At 40.3% G+C, this 21,934-nt stretch overlaps 1 protein-coding gene and 1 long non-coding RNA gene across 3 annotated transcripts; one reads left to right on the top strand and one right to left on the bottom strand.

Annotated features, from left to right (window-relative positions):
• Positions 1-1,500: 1,500 nt before the first annotated feature.
• Positions 1,501-20,756, top strand: tmem200a (transmembrane protein 200A). 2 transcript variants are annotated; one of them, XM_044377015.1, is made up of 5 exons: positions 1,501-4,008; positions 16,682-16,819; positions 17,036-17,304; positions 18,023-18,186; positions 18,726-20,756. In XM_044377015.1, exons 2-5 carry the CDS (start codon positions 16,689-16,691, stop codon positions 19,842-19,844), a joined length of 1,683 nt encoding a protein of 560 aa, XP_044232950.1. In that variant the 5' UTR covers positions 1,501-4,008; positions 16,682-16,688; the 3' UTR covers positions 19,845-20,756. The 2 variants fall into 2 exon arrangements, with proteins under 2 accessions (XP_044232950.1, XP_044232949.1); XM_044377014.1 differs by lacking the exon at positions 1,501-4,008 and having other exon boundaries at positions 15,957-16,819.
• Positions 14,155-16,007, bottom strand: LOC122999785. The gene is made up of 2 exons (XR_006407826.1): positions 15,928-16,007; positions 14,155-15,455 (listed from the first exon to the last, which is right to left on the bottom strand). It is a non-coding gene; the product is annotated as an uncharacterized LOC122999785 (long non-coding RNA).
• Positions 20,757-21,934: the final 1,178 nt, after the last annotated feature.

The following is a 21,934-nucleotide window of genomic DNA, read 5'->3' as shown; positions in this document are numbered from 1 at the left end:
GAAAGCTGTTTTCACATTAGCTGCTGAAAGGGGGGGGGGGGGGTTTCTCTGTGTGTGAGGAAAATCTGAGTTTAAGGCGTGTGCCTATGACATCATAAATAGTTTGGAGCCAATGGTGGTCCAATATACATCTTACACAAGTGTAATGTGGAAACTTGAAGCCTCTTGTGGACATAGACTTTACAGTGAAGTCAGAGACATCTTATGTCCAGCAGTTAAGATTTTAAAATGAAAAACATTTGCATATTCAATATGGTGGAAGGAGCAGACGTCGTTTTAAGAGTTTCTATCGAGGTACTTGAAGGTTTTTGTGTTAAAACCATATCAGACACAAATGATCTTGAAGTCTTTTTATATGTCTTAAAACATGTCTGGATGCGAACAACAGGCATTTTTATACTATAATACTGGTAACCTAATTCATCAAGTTAAAATGAAACAGTTGCAGGACATTTAGATATCAGTTACCCGTTTTAGGCCTGATATGGCGAGTATGAAAAATAGGACTGATAGAGATAATAAAACAGAGCACTCTTGTATCTGAAGGGAGTGTTTACACCACCAGGAGTGAGATTAAACAAACTGTGTTGTATCCACAGCAGCGGAGAAATGAACACACTGTATCTCCCCTGTTGTCCTGATCTGTTTTGAATTCTTTGAAAATCAAATCAACATGCAGGGAGGCAGAGACACTGATGAGAACACTGAGACTCATTGACCTACATGTCAACAAGGCAGAGAGGCTGTAATGAGCATTTATTGTGTGTGTATTTGACGTCACATAAACACACACTCACAGTATGATACTTTATAATTAATTCAAGATATACACAAGGCAACAACGAGAGGGAAAAGAAGGAAGAAGAAAGATGAAAATGATTAAGCTCCAACTATCTTGATAATCAACTGAGTAAGTTTTCAAGCAAAAATGCCAAATATTATCCGGTTCCAGCTTCTCAAATGTGAAGATTTGCTGCTTTTCTCTATTTTATACAATTGTAAATTGAATATCTTGGAGTTTTGAATGGTTGCTCACACAAAACAAGACATTTGATGACATCACCTTGAGTTTCAGCGTTACTATGAAGGTTATTTGTCACTATTATCGGATATTTTATACAACAAATGATTACTCTCGAAAATGTTCTGTAGATAAATTAATCATGAAAATATTCGTTAGCTGTAGCCCTGAACCGTTTCTCCATATTAGGGCTGCAACTAATTATTATTTTAATTTTCAATTAATCTGTCGATTATTTTCTTTATTAATCAGTCGTTTCGTCAGTAGGTCTATGAAATGTCAGAAAATGGTGAAAAATGTTGATCACTGTTTTCCGAAGCCCAATGTGCCCGAACCAACAGTTCACAACCCAAAGATGTTCAGTTTACTATCATTAAGTACTAAAGAAACTAGAATTTTCTCACATTTAAGAAGCTTGAATTAGGGAATTTTAGTTTTTTTCTTGAAAAATTACTCAAAACGATCAAAAATAGTTGGTGATTAATATTGACTAATTGATTCATCGACTAAACGTTGCAGCTCTGTTCCAGCCGATTGATTCCCCATTCACTGAGCCTGAGATAACCATTACGTGTCTCCAATTGGCTTTCACCAGTCCCCCTGCTTGTCAGTCATCTTTTGATCCATTAAGATATTCTAATTTAAATCATTTATTAAAAAATGCTCTAAATGACAAATTATCTGCTCTCCTGTCTCCTCCCTATACCCCTTATTTGTTTTTACCTCCCCCACTCTACTTCTTCATCTTGTCTCCCTCTGTCCACTATCTCCCTCATTTCCTCTCCTTCTCCTCGCTCTCCAAATTGCCTCTCAATTACAGTTTCCCTTCAATTACCAAACTTTCCACAGCTGCTTAAAATAAAAGAAAAAGTCAACACAATTCGGAGAACCCATGATCCCAAGGGGACCTGTAAACAAGAAATGCAACAGTCAACAATGTAAGGCTTTGTTTTTTTCTCTCTCCTTTTCTTACAGACTCTCAGTTCTCACTCTCGTCCTCCTGTTCAGTTATCCTCCACGTCCCTCTATGTTTTCATTTCGATAGCTTAGGGAATGTAAATACAGCAACGGACCGACCACCGCACTACAGTATGACTACAGCATGACTCTCAGCTAGCTGTCGATAGCCTACTTTAGTTTTAGAGCAAGCGTGGGTTTGTGTGTCGACAAGATGAGGGGTTTTTATGGTCTTACAGGCTCCAGATGGCTCCACAAGAGCAGAAAAAGCTGGAAAGTTTATTTATTTAATTGTTAAATTGGATCCCCATGAGTTGCTACCAGGTTAGCAATTATTCTTCCTGGGGTCTACGAAAATGGTGATGTCGGAGGGGTCCAAAGGGTTATATGCAGGGGGAGGGTGTTATATTAAGGTCAGACGTGTCATGGTCAGGTTTGAGGTCAAGAACGGCATCTAAAGAATGTCTTAATGATTGTTTATAAGTATGCATGCAATGTGTGTTTGTGCACAATTTCAGCTGTGTTTTTCTGCCTTCAGGGTGTTTGATTTCTCTCCAACATAATCTCAGCCATCTGAACAAATAAGTCTTTCTCTCTCTCTCACACACACACACACACACACATATATACATAGTTTAGTGTTCAAAATATCTGTCCAAATGTCTGTCTTACATTCTCTTCAACTCACCCCAGCTGCTGTATTTTCATTGAACCACTTCCAGCATGTAAATACAGGAAATGACACACATGCCAACATCTGCAACGTTTTTGCTGCCCTCTCTTACAGTTTGGAAACAGAAAAGCTGAAAACTTCCAACAATCCAGAGTTAAGTGTGTAACCTTCACCTCTGAGCATCTAATGACTATCTATATTACAGCTGGCTGACACACAAATGCACTTTCTCTGCTTGCTTTTATGGCAGCAGGAATGTTGTATTTTCTAGGCTTTGTGTGCTGATCCTGTATTCAGACTCCCGCTGCTTATCGCTCAGAAAGGGATACATTATTTAAATAGAAGCGTTTTAACATCACAAGCTGGGTTGCGCATCAACGAGGCTTCTTCCTCTGTCTTTCTTCAGAGCCAATCATCCCCTTGTCATCTGCGCTCTACACAGGCAGGCAAAGCATGGCACAGTGCCTTGTTCCCCTCTATAAACACACACACACACACACACACACACACACAACTATCCTCCCAGTGCACGTACAAACCATTCACCCTCATCTCTCTCTCTCTGTCTCTCTCTCCATCTCTCTCACTCACACACACACACACACTCACACACCTCTGAGAAAGCCTCTCGCATTCCCACAAGCGTAGAAGCGCTTTGGAAGAATTGGACGCAGCTGCTGTTTCTCTCTCCGGCTCAGAGGAATTAAAAACACGCTTTACTCGCTGGTTTAAAACATTAACTGTTTTTCTTGAAACTCGTAAGATTCTCCGCTGTGCTTTAGTTATTTTTTTTGGCTCTTTTTTTTGACGTGAAATCAAGTTTTTTTGTCGATGCGAAAACCAGGATAGCGAGAGTTTTACGCATCGAGTCTGCCAGGAAGGACATCACATCAGCGGCTTTTGTGGTATTTTTATTCTCTCCAAGGAAACAAGGAATATTTTTTTCCCCACTTGGGAATTACAAGCAGCGAGTTTAGGACTTTAAATAGCCGGAATCTGTTTTAAGGATTTTCCTGTTTTCAGTCGTAATTAGGAGCGTGTTTCACCGCCCTCGTTGTCCTGAGCGCACGTACTCTCCATATGGCACGAAACGTGTTCCGTGCTGAATAAAGTAACCAAATTAGACACTTCGCCCCGATTTGATCCGGACAAATTGTATTGACCTTGGATGTAGTAAAGACTGTGTCCCTGCATGGGAGCTTAACTGTCTCCTGTCATCTTCATTTTCTCCGACATGGCATTTAATTGGAAGTAGCCTTTAAAGTGGAAGATGGCTTTTTACTTTCCCCCAGGTTGTAGCCTGATCCACCTTCACGCCTAATGGCACACTGACAGTGAAAACTCGGCTTTTGTAAAGGTAAGAACTGAGCTGTGTTTGACCTCTCCAACTCTAAACACTCCCCATGAAACTAATTCGAGTTGACAGCTCTACAGTCTATCTTTTTATTATCATCCATGTTTAATGACGTTTGGTTAAATATTGGATGAAAAGGGAAGTTTTTTAACAAGAACCATCAGCTCCTCACAGACTGATAGTCTGAAACCTATTAGTGGCTACATCTATCTATCAGCTTCCCGCACAGTAATCCATGATGTGTTATTGGATAGGATGAGCTTCAGTATACCTGAGACAGTCCAGCATATATAATGATGTGTGTTTTATTTATTGAATGGTTTATTGGGGAGGGAGTCCACCATCAGTTCATTGATCATTGTGCCTTTTGTTTCTCTGTTCATGCCAGCCTTCTGTCTTTTAATCAACTTTATAGTACCATAAGATGACATGATGTGTATATTTATGGCTTCAAAGTGGGGTCAAAGGTCACCATTAAAGAGTCACTTGCAGTGTGCTTTCAGTCATAACCTTTCAAGCTATATTTAAAGATCTAAACAAGATATTTTTTAAGTCATATAAAATACTCTGCATTGAAAAAATGTGTTTGATGGGGTTTTTCTATAAAAAAAAAAAAAGCTCAAACGCCTTGTTAACAATTCTTAAAATTACATCTACACCTTCTCCCTCATTAAAATATCCAGAATCTATACACATGCAAATGTTTTTCATTTCAAAAATTTAACTGCTGAACACAAGATGTCTCCTACTTCACTGAAAAGACCATTCTCAGTGTATGTGCACTGAAGGCTTCAAGTCTCCACGTCACACTTGTGTCGGTTTCATACTGGACCACAATTGGCTAGTTGTGATGTCACAAATCATGCACATATAGTAGGTACACATCTAAAACTGAGATTTAAGGCGAGCACAGAGAAACTTTCCCCCTTGTGAAACCATCCCTCTAGCGTCAAACTCTGCTCATGCAGCACAGTGAAGCTCAAACGTCAAAATAACATGGGGGTGGGGGGCACTTCAACAACACAAGCTCTGTCACTGCTTTTATTATGTTTAGTGTGATTCAAAAGATGACTTAAGAGCAACTCTCATCTTAAGAGCTGTTTCAAAAAGAAGAGTTACTCATTGAGCCAAATGGTTAAAGGTAAGACATCTTCTGCTGCCAAACACATTGCAGAGAGAGTTTAATTTGAGAACCATTAAGAAGTCAGGCGACATCTCGGCTAATCCTCCTTCACAGATATCACTAACTGGATAATCCTGTTTAAATATCCCTCTGGTAGGTCAATAGTTCCTTCATATATTCACCCCAAAGACCTCCATAGAGAGATAATGTAAGTGCAAGCCCACAGAAAACCACCTGATAATAACGTTTCATCCTAAAGACCCCCATCTGAGGAAAATAATGTGGTTTATCTGATTTAGGATTTAATTCCTATTACCACAAAGTTTTTTTTTAAAGGCAGAATCAAATTAGAGCTGTTATGGGAATCAAAATATTGCTGTAATCAATAAAAAGAGTATGGCCTCTAAAGTTACAGCATAGACCCCATAAGGACCCAGGAATCCAGTCTGGGAACCACTGCTGCAGGGCAGGGCTTGTGCCTCAGGATGAGTGTGGGTGACTGACTGACAATCACAGACTGTGAGGAAGACAGAATGAGTCATTTTTGCTCAAATCAACAGGGGACACACACCGGTACACACACACACGCACACACACACACAGGTTTGTGCAGCTATCCTTGTTAGGACCTTGCATTGACTTCCATTCATTGTGGACAGCTTAACCAAAACCCCAACCCTAACCTTAACCATAACCAATTAAAGTCTAACACTAACCTTAAAGCTGGAGTGTGGGACTTTTATCTCCCGGTTTTGACAGTAATTACAAAAACACCGTCAACATGTGCTTACGTCCGTCCTCCGTAGCATGCTCTGTTGCTACTGTTATGGCTGTAAAATGGTGGGTAAATCACACAACCCCCACAAAATGACTCGTTTCACTATCAGAATTTGATCCATTTGGTAGCATTAAGAAAGTCTAGAAGAGCCACACGATCAAATTATCTTATCCCCCTTCAAGGTAACAGAGAGCTAACTGGAAGTTAGCCTGCTCGGTCGGCAGAAGTCTGCATTTATCTGCATGCAAATGTAAAAAATGTAAAGTCTGCATGTATGTCTAAACGCTCTCTTATAGAGACTGAGGACAATCTTACAGGTTTTGTTGTTAATACTGGGTGGAAACAATTAGAAGTTAAAAAAAACAAAACAAACCCTGCATTGCAGAACCAATCCAAGGTCTTGAGGGTGGCGACATGCAGTGAATGGGAGAGAGAGCATTATTTCCAGTAAGTGTGTCCTTGACAAAATTTAAGGGGTGTAGGTTTGTTAGCGGCCGTTCTCGTCACCGTTCAAGCAACTACCGTGCATTTAGAAATCCCGAGACTTTGGGAGGTGGAGATCTTCGATTGTCTGGTATCACTAGACTAGCATTCATACATTCATCCGGCCAATGCAGGAATGTCAAACATGACAACAGATTAAAAACTCTGGTATACTGTGAAATACAGAGAGATTTATCCAGCGGTGAAAGGCTTAATCAGCATTGTGTGAGCTCGTTTGGCAAGGCCTTGAATGTAACAGACGTTCATTTAGGTGAAATAGTTCCGCACTGCTCAACCAGGACCTCAGAAATGACGTTTTGCCTCATTAGGACTGGGCTTTGGTCCCCATGAGGACTACTCGTCCCGACAAGGTCGCTGTTTAAACCAGAAAAGATCCCGATGAGCGAACAAAAACACACACACACACACACACGCCTGGCATTAGCATCTGGTGATTCAATTCAAAACTTAATTCAATTGAGTAGAGCTGAATTTATCACATGAGGCAATGACATTGATTCAGCGTGAAGGATGCAAGACATTTTTAAAAGAAATGCAGTATGTATCATCAAAATAATGAGAGGAAAAAACACAAACAAGATGGTGAAGAGGGTGCTTTATTTGACACTTGAGAGCTTGCATCTGAAAATGTGCTGCTGAAAGGTCAGCGGGAAAACACAAAGTGACATACTCTCCAGACAGATGACTCACCCTTGACCGTAAGTCTGTAGGCGTAAAGCAGTGCAAAAACACACGCTGACTATCTGTTTACCCTTTGCTCATCCCCCCCCCTCCTCCTCTATCTGCTCAGTGTTCTCAGCGTTCGTTTCATCCCTCCTGCCTGCTCTATTGTCACTGATAGGAAGTGATATTTAAGTCCCAACAAAAAATTTGCTGGCATTTTGCGTGTCCCTTCCAGTTTCTGTCATGGCCTTTGAGCCGGGTTATGACAAATGATACACAATTTCCATTGGAATTTAGGAACTCGTTCAATAAAAATAATATGAAAATGCTTTTTTAAACCTCAAAAACCAAATGGAAGTCTGCTTCTATGAGGAATGACAAGCCAGAGAAGGACATGCAGTCAAAGCAGAGACTCCAGTCATGTATTAGCCTCATGTAGAGGTCTGATTACTCAAGAGCTGGAGTCAGCCAGCTCCAAACTTGGAGCGATCATATTTCATTTTGGTTGATTCTATGACTCAATTCTGATAAGTGTTATTACAGAAAACAAGATGTTGAATGTTGTGAACCAACTGAACTCTGAAAAATCAGATAACTGCTACATTACAGATTTTTTGCTTGTTTCCCATGCAGACCCAAAGACCCACAGGTGTTTTCACTGATGAGATTTTGTGCAGCTTTTATCTATGTATGTACCTCGAGTGGCAAAGAAAAAAAACAACCCACTTAGATAGAGTGCATGCGGCATTGTAGGCAGATGGTACGACATTAAATCTCTGATTACACACATATACACACACACACAGTACCAGTCAAAATTTGGACACACCTTCCCATTCCCTTGAATGAGAAAGTGTGTCCAAAATTGACTGGTACTGTGTGTATATTCAAAGTATCTAAAGCATTTTTGCCTTTAATCAATAGCATACCGTATAGAGTTGACAGGAAATGAGGGTAAGAAAGAGAAAGGTCCCTGGTCAGACTCAAACGGGGATGTTGTGATTACATGGCCGGCGTCTTAAATCCCTGAGGGTTTTTGGAACACAACCAGTCTTAATAATACATGGAAACTCCCACCACAGATTTACCACCTCCAACCATGACCAGAGGTCTAATCAGCCAGAGTAACTGAAAACACCTGTGTGTCTGTGCAGAAAAGGGAACATCTTAGTCAAACTTTAATGACTTTTGGCTCAAACAACACAGTAGATACTGTATGCTTGTACAAAGTTTTCAGTTAGGGTTACTGACAACTTTAAGACTGTAGTTTCCAAAATATAATGTTTCTCTTACACATGCATAGAGAAAAGCAGATGCCATACTGTAGCTAGATTGTATGGTGGGAATCTACTGTAGCATCATCTTTCATTTGGCAATAACAAGAAGTAAGGACTAGTCTCATCATTCCTTCATTTAAATTTCTTAATTTTTCCAAACAAACAAAAAAAAAAAATCAAAGAAAATAGCTTATTACCAAACATTTGGATGGTTCTGAAATAACATAAATCAGTTGTGAAAAGCTGATCAAAAATATGAATTCACTACTTAAGAGGCAAATACTTGCCCACCACTGCAGACAACAAGGTTCAAATGGTGATTCCTCCTCAAACAGCCAGTTTGTTCATGGTTTGTTCACATCCTTGCTGCACATGTATGGAGAGATTTGACTGTAGAGGGATCTTTGGGATGGTTGTGTCTAGATGGTAACCCTAGATTTACGTAACTCTCGCAAGATTTGTAACTAACTTGCAAAAAGTGGACTTAGTAGGCTTTGCTCCAGGAGACCAATGTTCGTTTCCAACTGTGAGTCAGAACAGTTGGAAGAAAAAAACGTAACTACGATTGTCATGGTGTTCACTGTTGCTATGATGATGAAGGTTGCTTAACTTTAAGGAGGTAGTAACTTTAACCCACACCACGTTTTCACAGCGAGGGTGATTGAGATCGCCTCGTTTGATCAAGCAGCTGCGGGATGCTCCTCTGCTCCTGACCTTTCTGGAAAAGCAAAGAGAGATTTCCTCTTCAAGGATCAACAATGTAAATTAGCGAGACGTGTGGCTTTGTGTGTTCTAACCCTAATCATGTAATTTTCTCTCGTCCACCTTTCTGTCACATACTACATGGAGAAGCAGATCAATAATCTTAAAAGGGATCATATTAATGGTGGTCTTGCATGTGTGAGCCCATTAATTACAATTCCTTTTTAACTTTATGTTGCTGTTGACCATTTTCCAAAGCAAACAACACAAATTTTAATTTGACTTCCTTCCTTCCTTCGAGGTTGCTGTTGGTTTGAGTTCATATTTGCATAGAAGCATGTGATGAAAATCAACTTGTACAAAAATAACAAATCCTGAGATTAAACCCGAACAGGAAACATGTATTTGGCCAAAGTTACTCTATAATTACATAGCAAACATGGACATAATGTGTTTCTGGCATTATAGTTTGCTGCTCAATAACAGCTTTTTGGAAGGAACCAACAAGAGACAACAACCGTACCTGATTGTAATTGCGTTTCAAGCCAATGATAATGTGATGGACTGATCACTTATTAGTTAAATTCTAAAACATGCAAAACCACCAGTGTGATCCTCAAACACAGACATTAAAAAAGCTTTCCCTAGTTAATCCACTTTACCATACAACACTACATTACAGTACATGACCTGACTTTAAATGGCAGAGTTATGACAGCTGTCTCACTGAATAAGTTGAATGTGTTGAGATTTTACTTGAATAGCAAGAAAAATAGCATTCTTATCGAATGAAAGTGTGTAAACACTCTTTTCCACTAACCTGAGAGCCATTTGTGATATTGCGCCATCTCCTTTTGTATGATGCTCAACAGCGGCGTAGGTGTACTTTGAAACGAAGCACTTAAGTTTGACAGGGCCATTAAAAAAACCTTGACAGCCTCTTTATTTCAGTATTTTTAGTTAAAATAAAGAACATTTTGTGCAAAGATCACATTTTGTTCACTACAGTTTTGCCTTTGACTCTTGTGGTAATTCTCCATCACTCTTTACAGGAGGGGAGACAGAGAAAGTAAACTGGCCTCTGATATTCCGCTTTTTTTTTTTTGGAAAGTAGTGTTGGACTGGTCTTGTTTTGAAGGTATTCCTGCATGTTTGACCCCCAGCTCGTTGTATCATATTATTCAGTGGTGGAATGTAACCAATTACATTTACTCAAGTACTGTACTGAAGTACAAATTCAAGGTACTTGTACTTTACTTGAGTATTTCCATTTTATGCAACTTCATACTTCCACTCCACTACATCTCAGAGGCAGATACTGTACTTTTTACTCCACTACATTTGTCTGACAGCTGTAGTTACTTGTTACTTTTCAGATTACAATTCGTCATACCCTTCCTGTCTAGTGAAAACCATGTATTTCCAAATTTGGTGATTGTGAACAATGTTTGTGATAAACTGATGGATTAAGTGTTCCTTTATGGGTTGAGAAAATTCTCCTACGTCTTAAACTAAATAAACAATCTAAAAACCCTTTTGGATTAGATGGAAAATGCATTGACACAAGTGTGAAAACAGGGCTGTTTTCCTGAGCTCATGAAGAGTTGACTTTTTTTTAGAGATACATGGTTCTCAGGACAGCAACGTTAGAAACATATAATGATCTTATAGAATATGATGCATTACTGTAGATCAAAGTCGTTAAATTAGCTCAACCTGCCACGACTATAGCAGTAACATGCAACATACACATTAATACAGCAATAATATTAATCCAAAAACATCATGTATAATAGTAAAACACTGACGGGGACCATTTTTCTGCAGAATGAGTACTTTTACTTTTGATACTTTAAATACAATTTGCTGATAATACTTAATTACATTTACTTAAGTAAGGTTTTGAATGCAGGACTTTTACTTGTAGTGGAGTATTTTTACAGTGTAGTATTGCTACTTTCACTTAAGTAAAGGATCTGAATACTTCTTCCACCACTGATATTATTGCAGATGACCTTAACGCCAACAGCAGGGGGCTTTGTTTGTCTCTCCATTAAATCCAGCTCAGGTTGAAAAAAAGTACCCTGAACACACACACACACACACACACACACACACACACACACACACACACACACACACACACACACACACACACACACACACTCTTGCCAGAATAGCTTAAAGAACAGAAAGAATACATGAGCCACTGTGACTATAATGGGAGACATACAGGATGCCAATTTCTGTCTCTCTTCTACTCTCCGTTTTCATCTGCCTGCTCATTCCTCTCTCATTACACCTCTCCTCGCCACTTGCCTTCTTACTCCATCTGTGTCCATATTAAATGCCTCTCTCCATGCCATGTTAGCACACAGTTCACTGAAGTGAATCATTTACAGACAAACTTTTCTCAGTGTGCTTCTAGAGTCAAAAAAGGTCTCTGGAGTTTGTTACACAGTTCAAAGCACCTCATTCTTTTTTTCTCTCTCTCTCTCTTCCCACTCTGGCTGTCTTCTTCTGGTCCTAATTTCTCAGATCTTCACTCTCCTTCCCTGCCTTACTCCTTCCTTCTCTTTTTCTCTATCCATCACACCTGCCCAGTTGTCTTTCCTCTTTCATGCTCTCTTTGGGGTTTTTCTCTCTCCTGTGAGGAATTGAAGACTGCAGAATTGTAGCTCTTTAGCATAATTGCATAAAATAGATGCAATTAACACTTGAATGCAAAGCCAACGTGTGAACGTTGAGAGTGTAAAAAGGTTTTTTTTTTCTTTTTTTGCAACCACCTTTCATGCCAAACTCAGTTGCTCTCACCTTTTCTCTTCATCCCCCGTATCTCTTTACTATCCTACTTTCAAATTCCCTTCTATCCATCTCCCTCATTTCTGCTCTACTGTAGCTCCTTTCCTCTCGCCTCCTCCCAATCACACCTCTCAGAAACTGATGGAAAAGGAGTAAAATCCTCCCAGAACATATGCTGTGACATTTTTGTTTGTACCCAATATCTGAACATAGAAATAAATACAGAAATCAAAAAGATTCATGGGGAATATCCCCCTTTGTTGATAGGATGCGGTGATAATGATATACCTGTCATTCCTATGCACACAGCTGGTCGTTGCTATAGGAACGTGCCACCCAGCAGCGGCACATGTGGTTGCTATAGGGACAATACATCACATGACATCTCCTATAGATTAGGTAACTTGTTGTTATCATGCTACAAAAGGCATCTCCTCACTCAAAGACATAACGCATGCAGCGAGGAATCTCAAAGAGGAAGTGTTACACTGTAGAGGGGGGGAAATCTCTGCTCTAACAGACGTGATGGAGTGGGAGTAGTTTTAAAACATGTACTGAAAGAATCTCTCTATCTCTCTCTTAAGTGTTTAAACGTCTCCAAGACGGAATCTGCTCCCTGAAGGTTGAAGTATATTAAATTGTTTTAATAGTTTTGTCTTGCTGCTATGCACAGATAAACAGCGGAAGCAATTTAGACATTATTACGGTGATCACGCAGAGGCAAATTAATTATTCATTAAGCACCAATTTAGAAAAACTGCTTATAAAGGCAGTGAAATGGAAAATGGAGCAGTGGATATCACATTATTTATAAGTTTTATCTGATCGGAGGTGGAAATAAACATTAATATTCATACAGGCTGTGTATGTCATCATGAAACATATCACGCTAAAGGATTTTCTGCACACAAAAGAGATTTATATACCGCTTACCAACTGACACAAGCGTTGTTACTGAGCGTTGTTACTGAATAGTGCACAGGTCCACAGCAGAAAGCCTTGTTGTATCGGAACCTGAGTGGTTTCTCATTAGGCGGCTGGTGTGTTTGTTACAACAGCGTTTCTTTATCTCTGCTCCACTTATTTCTCACTTCAGCCTTGTTTAAAACTACAGATGCACTTGGCTTGTTTTCTGCCTCTGTCCTGTCATCACTGGCGGGAAAAGCACTTCACTCTCCTTTATTGCCAGACCTTTCTCTCCTCTCCTCTTTCTCATCACCCCCCACTTTGTCTCCTCAAAACAAGCTTCAAAATAGTTTTTACCTTATTTTCTTTGTTGTTCAGCTTCCGGTCATGACTCAGTGTTGCTACTATATGTGCATTTATATAAATAAGTGCTTCTCCCTTTCCTCACTCCATCTTGATCGATCCACCCTTGTCCTCATGTTCTTGTGTTCTCCTGTATTCATCTTTCCTCTCAGTTTTGTCATCCCCGTCTCCTTCCCTCTATCCTACTCCCATCCATGCCTTCCTTCTCTTTCAGTTGTGTGGGATCCTGTTTAACGCACACTAAGGAGCGAGAGAAGAGAACTAAGTAAAGAAAGAAAGAGACGGAGTGAGAAGGAAGGCAGAAAACACGAGAAAAAGAGGCTGGTTGTGTTTGTCCTTGTGTGACTCACCATCTGTGGTCAAGCACTTTTCTTTCAGCAGTTTTAGCCATAAGATGACTGACGTGAAAAATACATTAAAATATGAGGAGAAAAGAAGGTAGGAGGAGAGAACGTCTGGTCTACTGCGTGTGGCTGACAGTTACTTTGAATACTAAAAGCTTTGTCTGATTCTAAATCTTTATTGCTTCGAGATATATGACGGAAAAGAAAGCGAAGGAGGGAGAAAGGGGAAAGTGACCGAATAAAAGAAAATCAGTATTAGAGACAGATTAAAAATAGATCTAAGAGGACGGGGGGTGGGGGGAGGAAAGAGACAAACAGAGAGAGATTTGGAGTAAAAGGAAGTAAGGGAAGGAAAAAAAATATTCAGGGTCACAACCAGAATGCATTAGCAGACAGACAGAGGGTAAGAATAGAAGAGAGAGGATGAGATTTACAGATAGCGTGTTCATGAGGAAGAAAGAGATAGAGGGAGAGGTGGATGCAAGGAGTGTGAGAAATTTAAAAAAAATAGACAGGCGAAGGTCATGGGTGTGTTCTTGTTCCCATGCTAAAATCTATTTTATCCTCTTAAATACACAGATAGTCACACGCATATAAACACAAACTCTCACTGTTTGGGAAAGGAAGTAAAAGAAGAAGAATAATGTGATGGTAACATCCTTGAATAAATAAAGAATAACATCGTAGTTGAATTCAGATTCAGAATAATGCATTAAAATTGCATCACAGTCACATTCAGACTGAAAATATTGTATCACATTCACATCACTGTTGCGTTCTAACTAAAAAATAATGCATTACAATCACATTCTACCTGAAAATCACACACTCCCAATCACGTCGCAATTTCATCACAATCATATTCTGACTGAAAAATAATACATCATAATTGCATCATATGGCATCACAATCTCATCACAATCACACAGTAACCGTAATAAAGCATCACACTCACATTCAAAGTGAACATAATGCATCACAATCGTATCACAATCACATTCTAAGTGAAAATAATGCGTCACAATCGCATCAGTTACATTCTAACAAAATAATGTGTCATAATCACATCACAATCACATTCTAACTGAACATAATGCATCACAATTGCATCACAATCACATTCTAAGTGAAAATAATGCATCACAATCTCATCACAGTTACATTCTAACTGAACATGTCACAATCGCATCACAATTACATTCTAAGTGAAAATAATGTGTCACAATCACATCACAATTACATTCTAACTCAAAATAATGTGTCAAGATCACATCATATCTGCATTACAAACGAACATGTCACAATCGCATCACAATCACATTCTAACTGAACACAATGCGTCATAATTGCATCACAATTACATTCTTACTGAACATAATGTGTCATAATCACATCACAATCACATTCTAACTGAACATAATGTGTCATAATCACATCACAATCACATTCTAACTGAACATAATGTGTCATAATCACATCACAATCACATTCTCACTGAACATAATGTGTCACAATCACATCACAATCACATTCTATTTGAAAATAATGCATCACAATTACATTCTAACTGAACATAATGTGTCACAATCACATTCTAACTGAACATAATGTGTCACAATTGCATCAATCACATTCTATTTGAAAATAATGCGTTCACTTTTGCATCACAATTACATTCTAACTCAAAATAATGCGTCATAATCTCATCACAGTTCCACTGTAACTGAAAATAACGTCACAATTGTATCACATATGTATCATCATAATGTAACTGAATCTACAGCATCACAATCAAATCAAAATCATATTCTAAGGGACAAGCACTGACTGGAGAGAAGGAAATATTGTAAAAAAAGTTTGAAATTTCTTCACCAGTCAAATTGCTTGTGAACGTGGTGCACAGCTGTTCATCGCCGCTCCACGGCTGTTCACTTCTATGGCAGCTGACCCTCAACTGCTGGGGATCAATCTCTGTGATGTAATGTCAGCTGTTTTCAAACCAAAAAGGTTTTAGAGCAAAGGCAGCAACATGACACCCAACAGTCAGTTAATCTGTAGCAATGAGATTATTTTGCCAGAATTCGATCTGAGAAGGAATTCTTGGAATGACCATTCAAATTGTGTGCCTTGCTTATTGAACATCATATAAAGCCTGTTTAAACCTCTTAGTGCTAAAAGGACAATGCTAATGATCACGTGAGCCCAGATTAACAGGAATTTAAACCCAAATGAAGGCTCCCGAAATAAGCCTGTATTTGTTTTGAGCCATCTTCCTTTCAATAACTATTAATAGACATCTGAGCAGCTGGTGAGCAGACGATGATTCATTTGAATATTATGTCAGAACGGCAGCACTGTATTTCCAATTTTATAACTGCAAAAACTATATAAAATAGACAATATCGGTGAACATATAAATGTAAACGCAACAAATGCAGAATATTAATTCAAATAAATTACCCACGAAAATCACGAGCCATCTGTGTTTCTCTCTGTCTCGATCTCCCTGAACAAACATCCTGCAGGGATAAATGCATGACTACACACACACACACACACACACACACACACACACACTCACACACAAACGTAGGCCCATGTTGTCCTGAAGGCTGACAGTGAACAACAAAGGATCACCAGTGAACAGAAGAGACTGTTGTCCCTGGTGTGTACATATTTGTCTGCTTAAATCTGTATCAGCTGCATGACTGTAAACAACATTTATCAAACCTGGAAAGACGCTAAAAGTCTGACACACTTTCCCTGTAAGAGTGCATAACAACCTGTCACCTGCAGCTTCTGAAAAATCACTGCTGTACGTGAGGCGACACACTTGTGTAAAATAAGACAAGCAGAGCTGTGCTCCCTGGAACTGGTTTAATCTGCATGACTGAGAGAAATGCTGGACTCTGCATATTAAGTGTCTCACGTCTCTTATATTCAGAGCATCTGGGAGACTTTGGCTGTGCATGAATACATATGTGCATTTTTAGTCATGTTTTTTTCATGTGTGTGTACTGAAGACCAGCAGGTCAATTTTTCAAATGAATAATATTTGCAGATTCTAAAATTTTCAATGATGGAGAAAGATGTTGTTTTAAGGATTTTTAACAAGGTAACTGAGCGTTTTTTGTGGAAAAAAACATGTCAGACACAATCTCCTAAAACATGTTTTGGAGGGGATGTTTAACTCGTTACTTCTGTGTATCTGTAGGTTAAGTATGACTGCAGCAGCAGGTGTACTAACAGGCTTGGCTAAGCTAAAACGCCAAGACTCTGCCCGCTCTCAGCACCGGTCCATACCACCTACATCGCCAGGCCTGGGAAACCCCACCCCAGAGGCTGCTCCCAGGTGATCATCGATTGCATCCTTTTTGAAAATTCAATACTTATACAAAGGTCACTATGAGCTTTTTAATCAAATAATTTGGGCAGCAGGAAACAGGCAACAGTTCACATGTGATTCATGAGCTACACTGGTTTTAATGTTCCATAAAACAAACAAATGCTTTTGAAATCTCTGTACAAAAACTAGCGTTTGTGTGTCCTTTCGTCACTTTTCATTTAGAAAGCGGAAGCGACGTGCTGATGTCGTCGTGGTGCGCGGCAGGCTCCGCCTCTACTCTGCCTCTGGGTTTTTCCTCCTCCTGGGACTGGTCATCCTGGCCATAGGGATTGGGATGGCAACACTGGGCTACTGGCCACACAGTGAAACCATGTCCTCAGCCAAAACACCGACCGGAGGAGGATCTAAGACAGCGACTCCAGGAGGAGCCAAAACATCTACCGTCACAGAGGGGGACGTGGGTAACTCTAGCACAAGTCATAATGTTCAAGGTAAGTGAACAAAGAAAAGAAAGATTAAAGGTAAAGTCAGCGATTCTAATCCAATACACTTTATGTCAAATCCAGTGAATATCTCCTCACGGGGAGGAGCTGGTGAACTGGAGAGAGAGTGGATGTGGCCAATTCACATAGAAAGTGTTTTCTCACGCTTCCCTTATTAATTAATATTAAATGTATCAAACCAATGCTGAATCTGATACAGTCTCACGGAGACCCCCCGCGTTTTTTTAACGCTCTGAGTCTATTTCTGTCGTGTCTAGTGAAGCGTAATCTGAGCAGGCAGCTGTTTAAGTCACACAAATATCCCACTGTATATGTTTTTTCAACTTATTAACCATATCAATGAATCAATAAATACAAACAGTGTTGATTTCTTCCTGTTTTTTATCTCTCGTGACAATGTGTGAGAGGAACAGAAGTGACTCTATAGCTGATGAGTCACCCTGAATTCCGCCATATTTCTCTTTTGGTCGTTGCCTTGGCAATGCACGGGTGGGGCTTCTGAAGTAGCATGAAGGGAGGGGTGTATTTGTTTATATCAACAATCTTTCTCCAGAATGACTGACTCCACCTATAACCTAAATACTAAAGAAACGGTTATATGTGTCTCAGAAATACTTTCTGAACGCCTCTTTTCGTGCTCCATGTTTTATAAACTCAAACCATTCTTTGCTCCCTATATTAAAGATGGTCCCTTCCATGTTTGCAGGTACACCCTCCAAGCAGACTGGGGGCGCTCTGACGCGGTTCTTGGAACAGCATCGTCACTCCGAGAGGATGAAGATGCTCGGGCCCTTCACCATGGGCATTGGGATTTTTATCTTCATCTGTGCTAATGCCATTCTTCATGAGAACAGAGACAGAGAAACTAAGGTAAGGCAGAAAACAGCAGATTAATCCACATATTGGAGCATACAACAACGCTGATTTATGCAGAAAGTGGTTCTAGAAAAGGTCATGAAAGGATGTTTAAAACAGATATTTAAATTGTAAAAGCCTAAGCAAACAGAATATGCAGTTATTATCCCTCTCTCCTGTTTCTCATTTCTATTCTATACACAATGAGGGGCAAGCACACTGCCGTCATCTGTATTCATCATCTCTACATAACTAACATGCAGATGATATTTCTTCCAACCGCCCTCCTCCCATATCTCTCTAATCTTCCCCAGATCACATTTCCTCTGCTCTTATGCCCTCTCCTTCCCTGTCTTGATTCAATTAATCCCTTCCTCCTCTCTCTTCCCCTTCCAGGTAATTCATATAAGAAACATGTTCTCCAAGGTCATAAACATCTAATATAGTTATACACAGATGTATAACTATAGAATAATGTTATGATGGAGTGCTAAAAACATTCTCAGGTGATCCACAAATGCTTCTAGTGATAAATGATTTCTCTTCTGTATTAGATAATCCATATGAGAGACATGTACTCCACAGTCATCGACATCCATCACCTCAGGCAGAGAGAACAAAAGCAACACCTTCACCGCAACAGCACTTATGCGAGAGAAGTTGGGGATCATCGAGCCTTCGGCGCCGAGAATGCCGCCGCGGTTCGGATGGCCAGCAACTCCCTCCTCTCCTTCTCTCGGGCTGGAGGGGGAGGAGGGTCTACGGAGGAGGAGGAGGTGCTGTTAGGGGACGAGGAGTTTCATAGACACAGGGAGCAGGCTAAGTTGGATTGTAGCTTTGTGGGACTGTTGGCGCCGCTCTACAAGGATCGGCCCTTCTGCGGCCCAGGGCTCGGGTTGGCTCGTTCGGATTCTGTACGTCACCAGTGGTCTGTGGATGGAGATGGGGAGAAGGGAGGACACCATGCTCGCTCCATTGTCTCCTCCTCTATCTCTGCGTTCACTCTCCCTGTTATAAAACTCAACAACTGCGTTATTGACGAACCGGAGATGGAGGCAATTACCGAGGAGGAAAGAGGAGGAGAGAGAAGAGACGGTGAGAGGTCGCAACCTCTGAGCTCCATGGAGTCCTTGGCGGTTCCTGTAGCATCTGTTGCCAAGGCCTCCAAACCGCCAGGCTTACACCGGAGTAACTCCGCCTCTTCTTCATCCCACTGCTCCTCTATCTCCTCTACCTCCCTCTCCCCAGCTCCCTCGTCTACCTCAGGCTGCTGGCTTTCCCCAGGAGCAGCGAGGAGTGACTTTGGCTCCAACTCCTCTCTGCACATGCTCAGCAGCCACTCCAAATCTCTGGACCTGGAGCGTAGGCCGAGCATGCTCAGCGTGCATCCAGAGCAGCGGAAGCACCCCAGCTGGCCCCGCCTCGACCGTAGCAACAGCAGCCGGAGTAACAGTGGCAATCGGGGCAGCAGTAAAGGCTACATGAGGCTGGAGGACAGGGAGGAACAAGGGGAGAGGTTGTTGGATGTGTCACCGTCGATGACAGTGAGGCGTGACTACAGTAAACGAGAGAAGCTGCTAATGATATCAAGGTCACATAATAATCTGAGCTTTGAGCATGACGAGTTTAACAGCAGCGCGCTGAAAAGGGGCAGCTCAGAGACTCGATTCTGAGGACGCTGAACTGAAGGTTGAAGACACTTCTGTCCTGTTCTGTAAATTGCTCTCCAGAAAGTTTGAGTGTACAGCACGTTTGTGTCATGGGACACTGTCGAGTTTAACAGCTGCACCCTCAAGAGATGAAACACAAACGTGATTTCAAAGACACTTTTCAAGTAGCAGGCTGGAGAGTAGTGAATAACGGACCATCTTGCACAGTAAAAGGTTCAGGCCTCATGTTAGCAAGACAGTGAATGCCAACTGTACCAGGTGCAGAGGTGCTGTTCTGTAGCTGACCCTGACCTGTTGTCTGGCAAGTGAAAAGAGAAGTTCCCTACAGGGATCAATAGAAAACACATCAACAGTCTACTTTATACAAAAAGACTTCTAATAAAGTTTTAACAGGATCTCAACCTGGACTCAAGGCTTTAGGACCAATACTGTTTCATCAGTGATGTTGATAGGTATGCCTCCCGCGTCTCTGAAGCGTTAAAATCCGAAAGGACTATCAACATGTCCAGGGGACACAAACTATTTTCTCCCTGATAATGCTAAAATTGTGAACAAATACATGTTAAAATCATAGAAATAAACAAAAGAAACCTCGCTGACTGCACGTTCTGTGCACCGTTAGCACACACAGTTCTTATTAAACCTCCTTGACAACACACACACACACACACACACACACACACAATTCTATGCAGTTTGGAAAAGTTGTGATGCTAATCGCATTTAGCGTATCAGCATGTTAGTGCATAGCATAGCTCTCATACAGTCAATGGATAGCATCAGTGAAGAGTGGGGTAAGATGAGCCGATTTTTACGTATATTTTTCTCTAGGTAAGAAAAAACTGAGACAGAAGTAGAATGAAAACATCTACCTTTATTATAGGATGTCTCCTATCAAATGAAATTGTAAAGATGCATCTACGATAAAAAAAAGCCTGAAAATATAACTTCTCAACAAAGTGTTCCTGTGGCTGAAGTTGCCTCAGGTTAGGCATAAATTGATCTGAGTGAGTGGGTAAGTTGAGCCGTCTGGGGGTTAAACTGACCATCTGACTTTTTAAGACCATTGAACAATCAAAACAATTATTCAATCTTCCATTCATCGTGATTGCAGGGAAATATGAATTGTTGCTCCCTCCTTGCAGTTCCTCCAGCTTTTAGAGGTTGAGGTAGCTTCTTCAACTCATCACTCAGTGGGGAAAAATGCCTCATAAACTGCATATTAATGTGTGGTAGTATTGTTAAGTTAGCTATGAAAGCTAAAGTTAAGGCTACATTAGTATGATGAAACAGTTCATGAGATTTGGGTTTATTTAAGTGACTAAGCTAAGGGACGTTTGTACTCTTTAGAGAAAGAGGACCATTAAAATGTTTTATCACAATCTATTTTATATTCTGCTTCTTGAAAGCAATTTTTATTTCATCCGTTTCCCTCACTTTGTAAGAGTCGTTTGTGGTGTGACAGATTTAGTCTCTAATCTAATCTTTTCAGATGGATTTAAATAAAAAAGGTTGATGATTTATCATCTAATCATTTGTATGATGTTTCATTTCAGTTAAAGGTCACTTTGATGATTTTAACTAATGATAATGTAGAAAAATAAAATTTTAAATTCGAGATGGTTCCAGGAGGATGGTGAAAAAAGTTAGTTAAGAGCCCGGGACCCACAGTTTCCCTGGGACCCACTCAAATGACCACCTGTGGGCCCCGGGGACTCACTATGTTGAAAACCTATCAACATCACTGTTTCATCATAACAGATTTTGAAAATTGCTATTCTCAGTGTTACAAGGTGTTATTGCAGCAGCTGCCGGTGAAATCAAGGTCACACTGAAGGCGCTTTAAGCAAGGTTCTTCCTCAGCGTGTAGCAGCGACATAAAGGCAGATAATTTTTAATAAGGTCAAGGCAGAACCTGAGAAATGAGCAGTTTAATATCAGATGAAAAAGCTCTAAAACAACAATAATAATATCAAGGATCTTGACTTTATCTTTACAATCTACTGCAGCGACAAGGTTTAAAGACCAACAGGTATTGATGTTAGTGGTAAAGTACTTCTTTTAAAGGTGGTTTATGTGTGTTTGTGTCTGTC

This window comes from Thunnus albacares, chromosome 16, assembly GCF_914725855.1.
Source record: "Thunnus albacares chromosome 16, fThuAlb1.1, whole genome shotgun sequence".
Classification (NCBI taxonomy): domain Eukaryota; kingdom Metazoa; phylum Chordata; class Actinopteri; order Scombriformes; family Scombridae; genus Thunnus; species Thunnus albacares.
The sequence above is the reverse complement of the archived record's forward strand: the minus strand, read 5'-3'. Positions and strand labels throughout refer to the sequence as shown.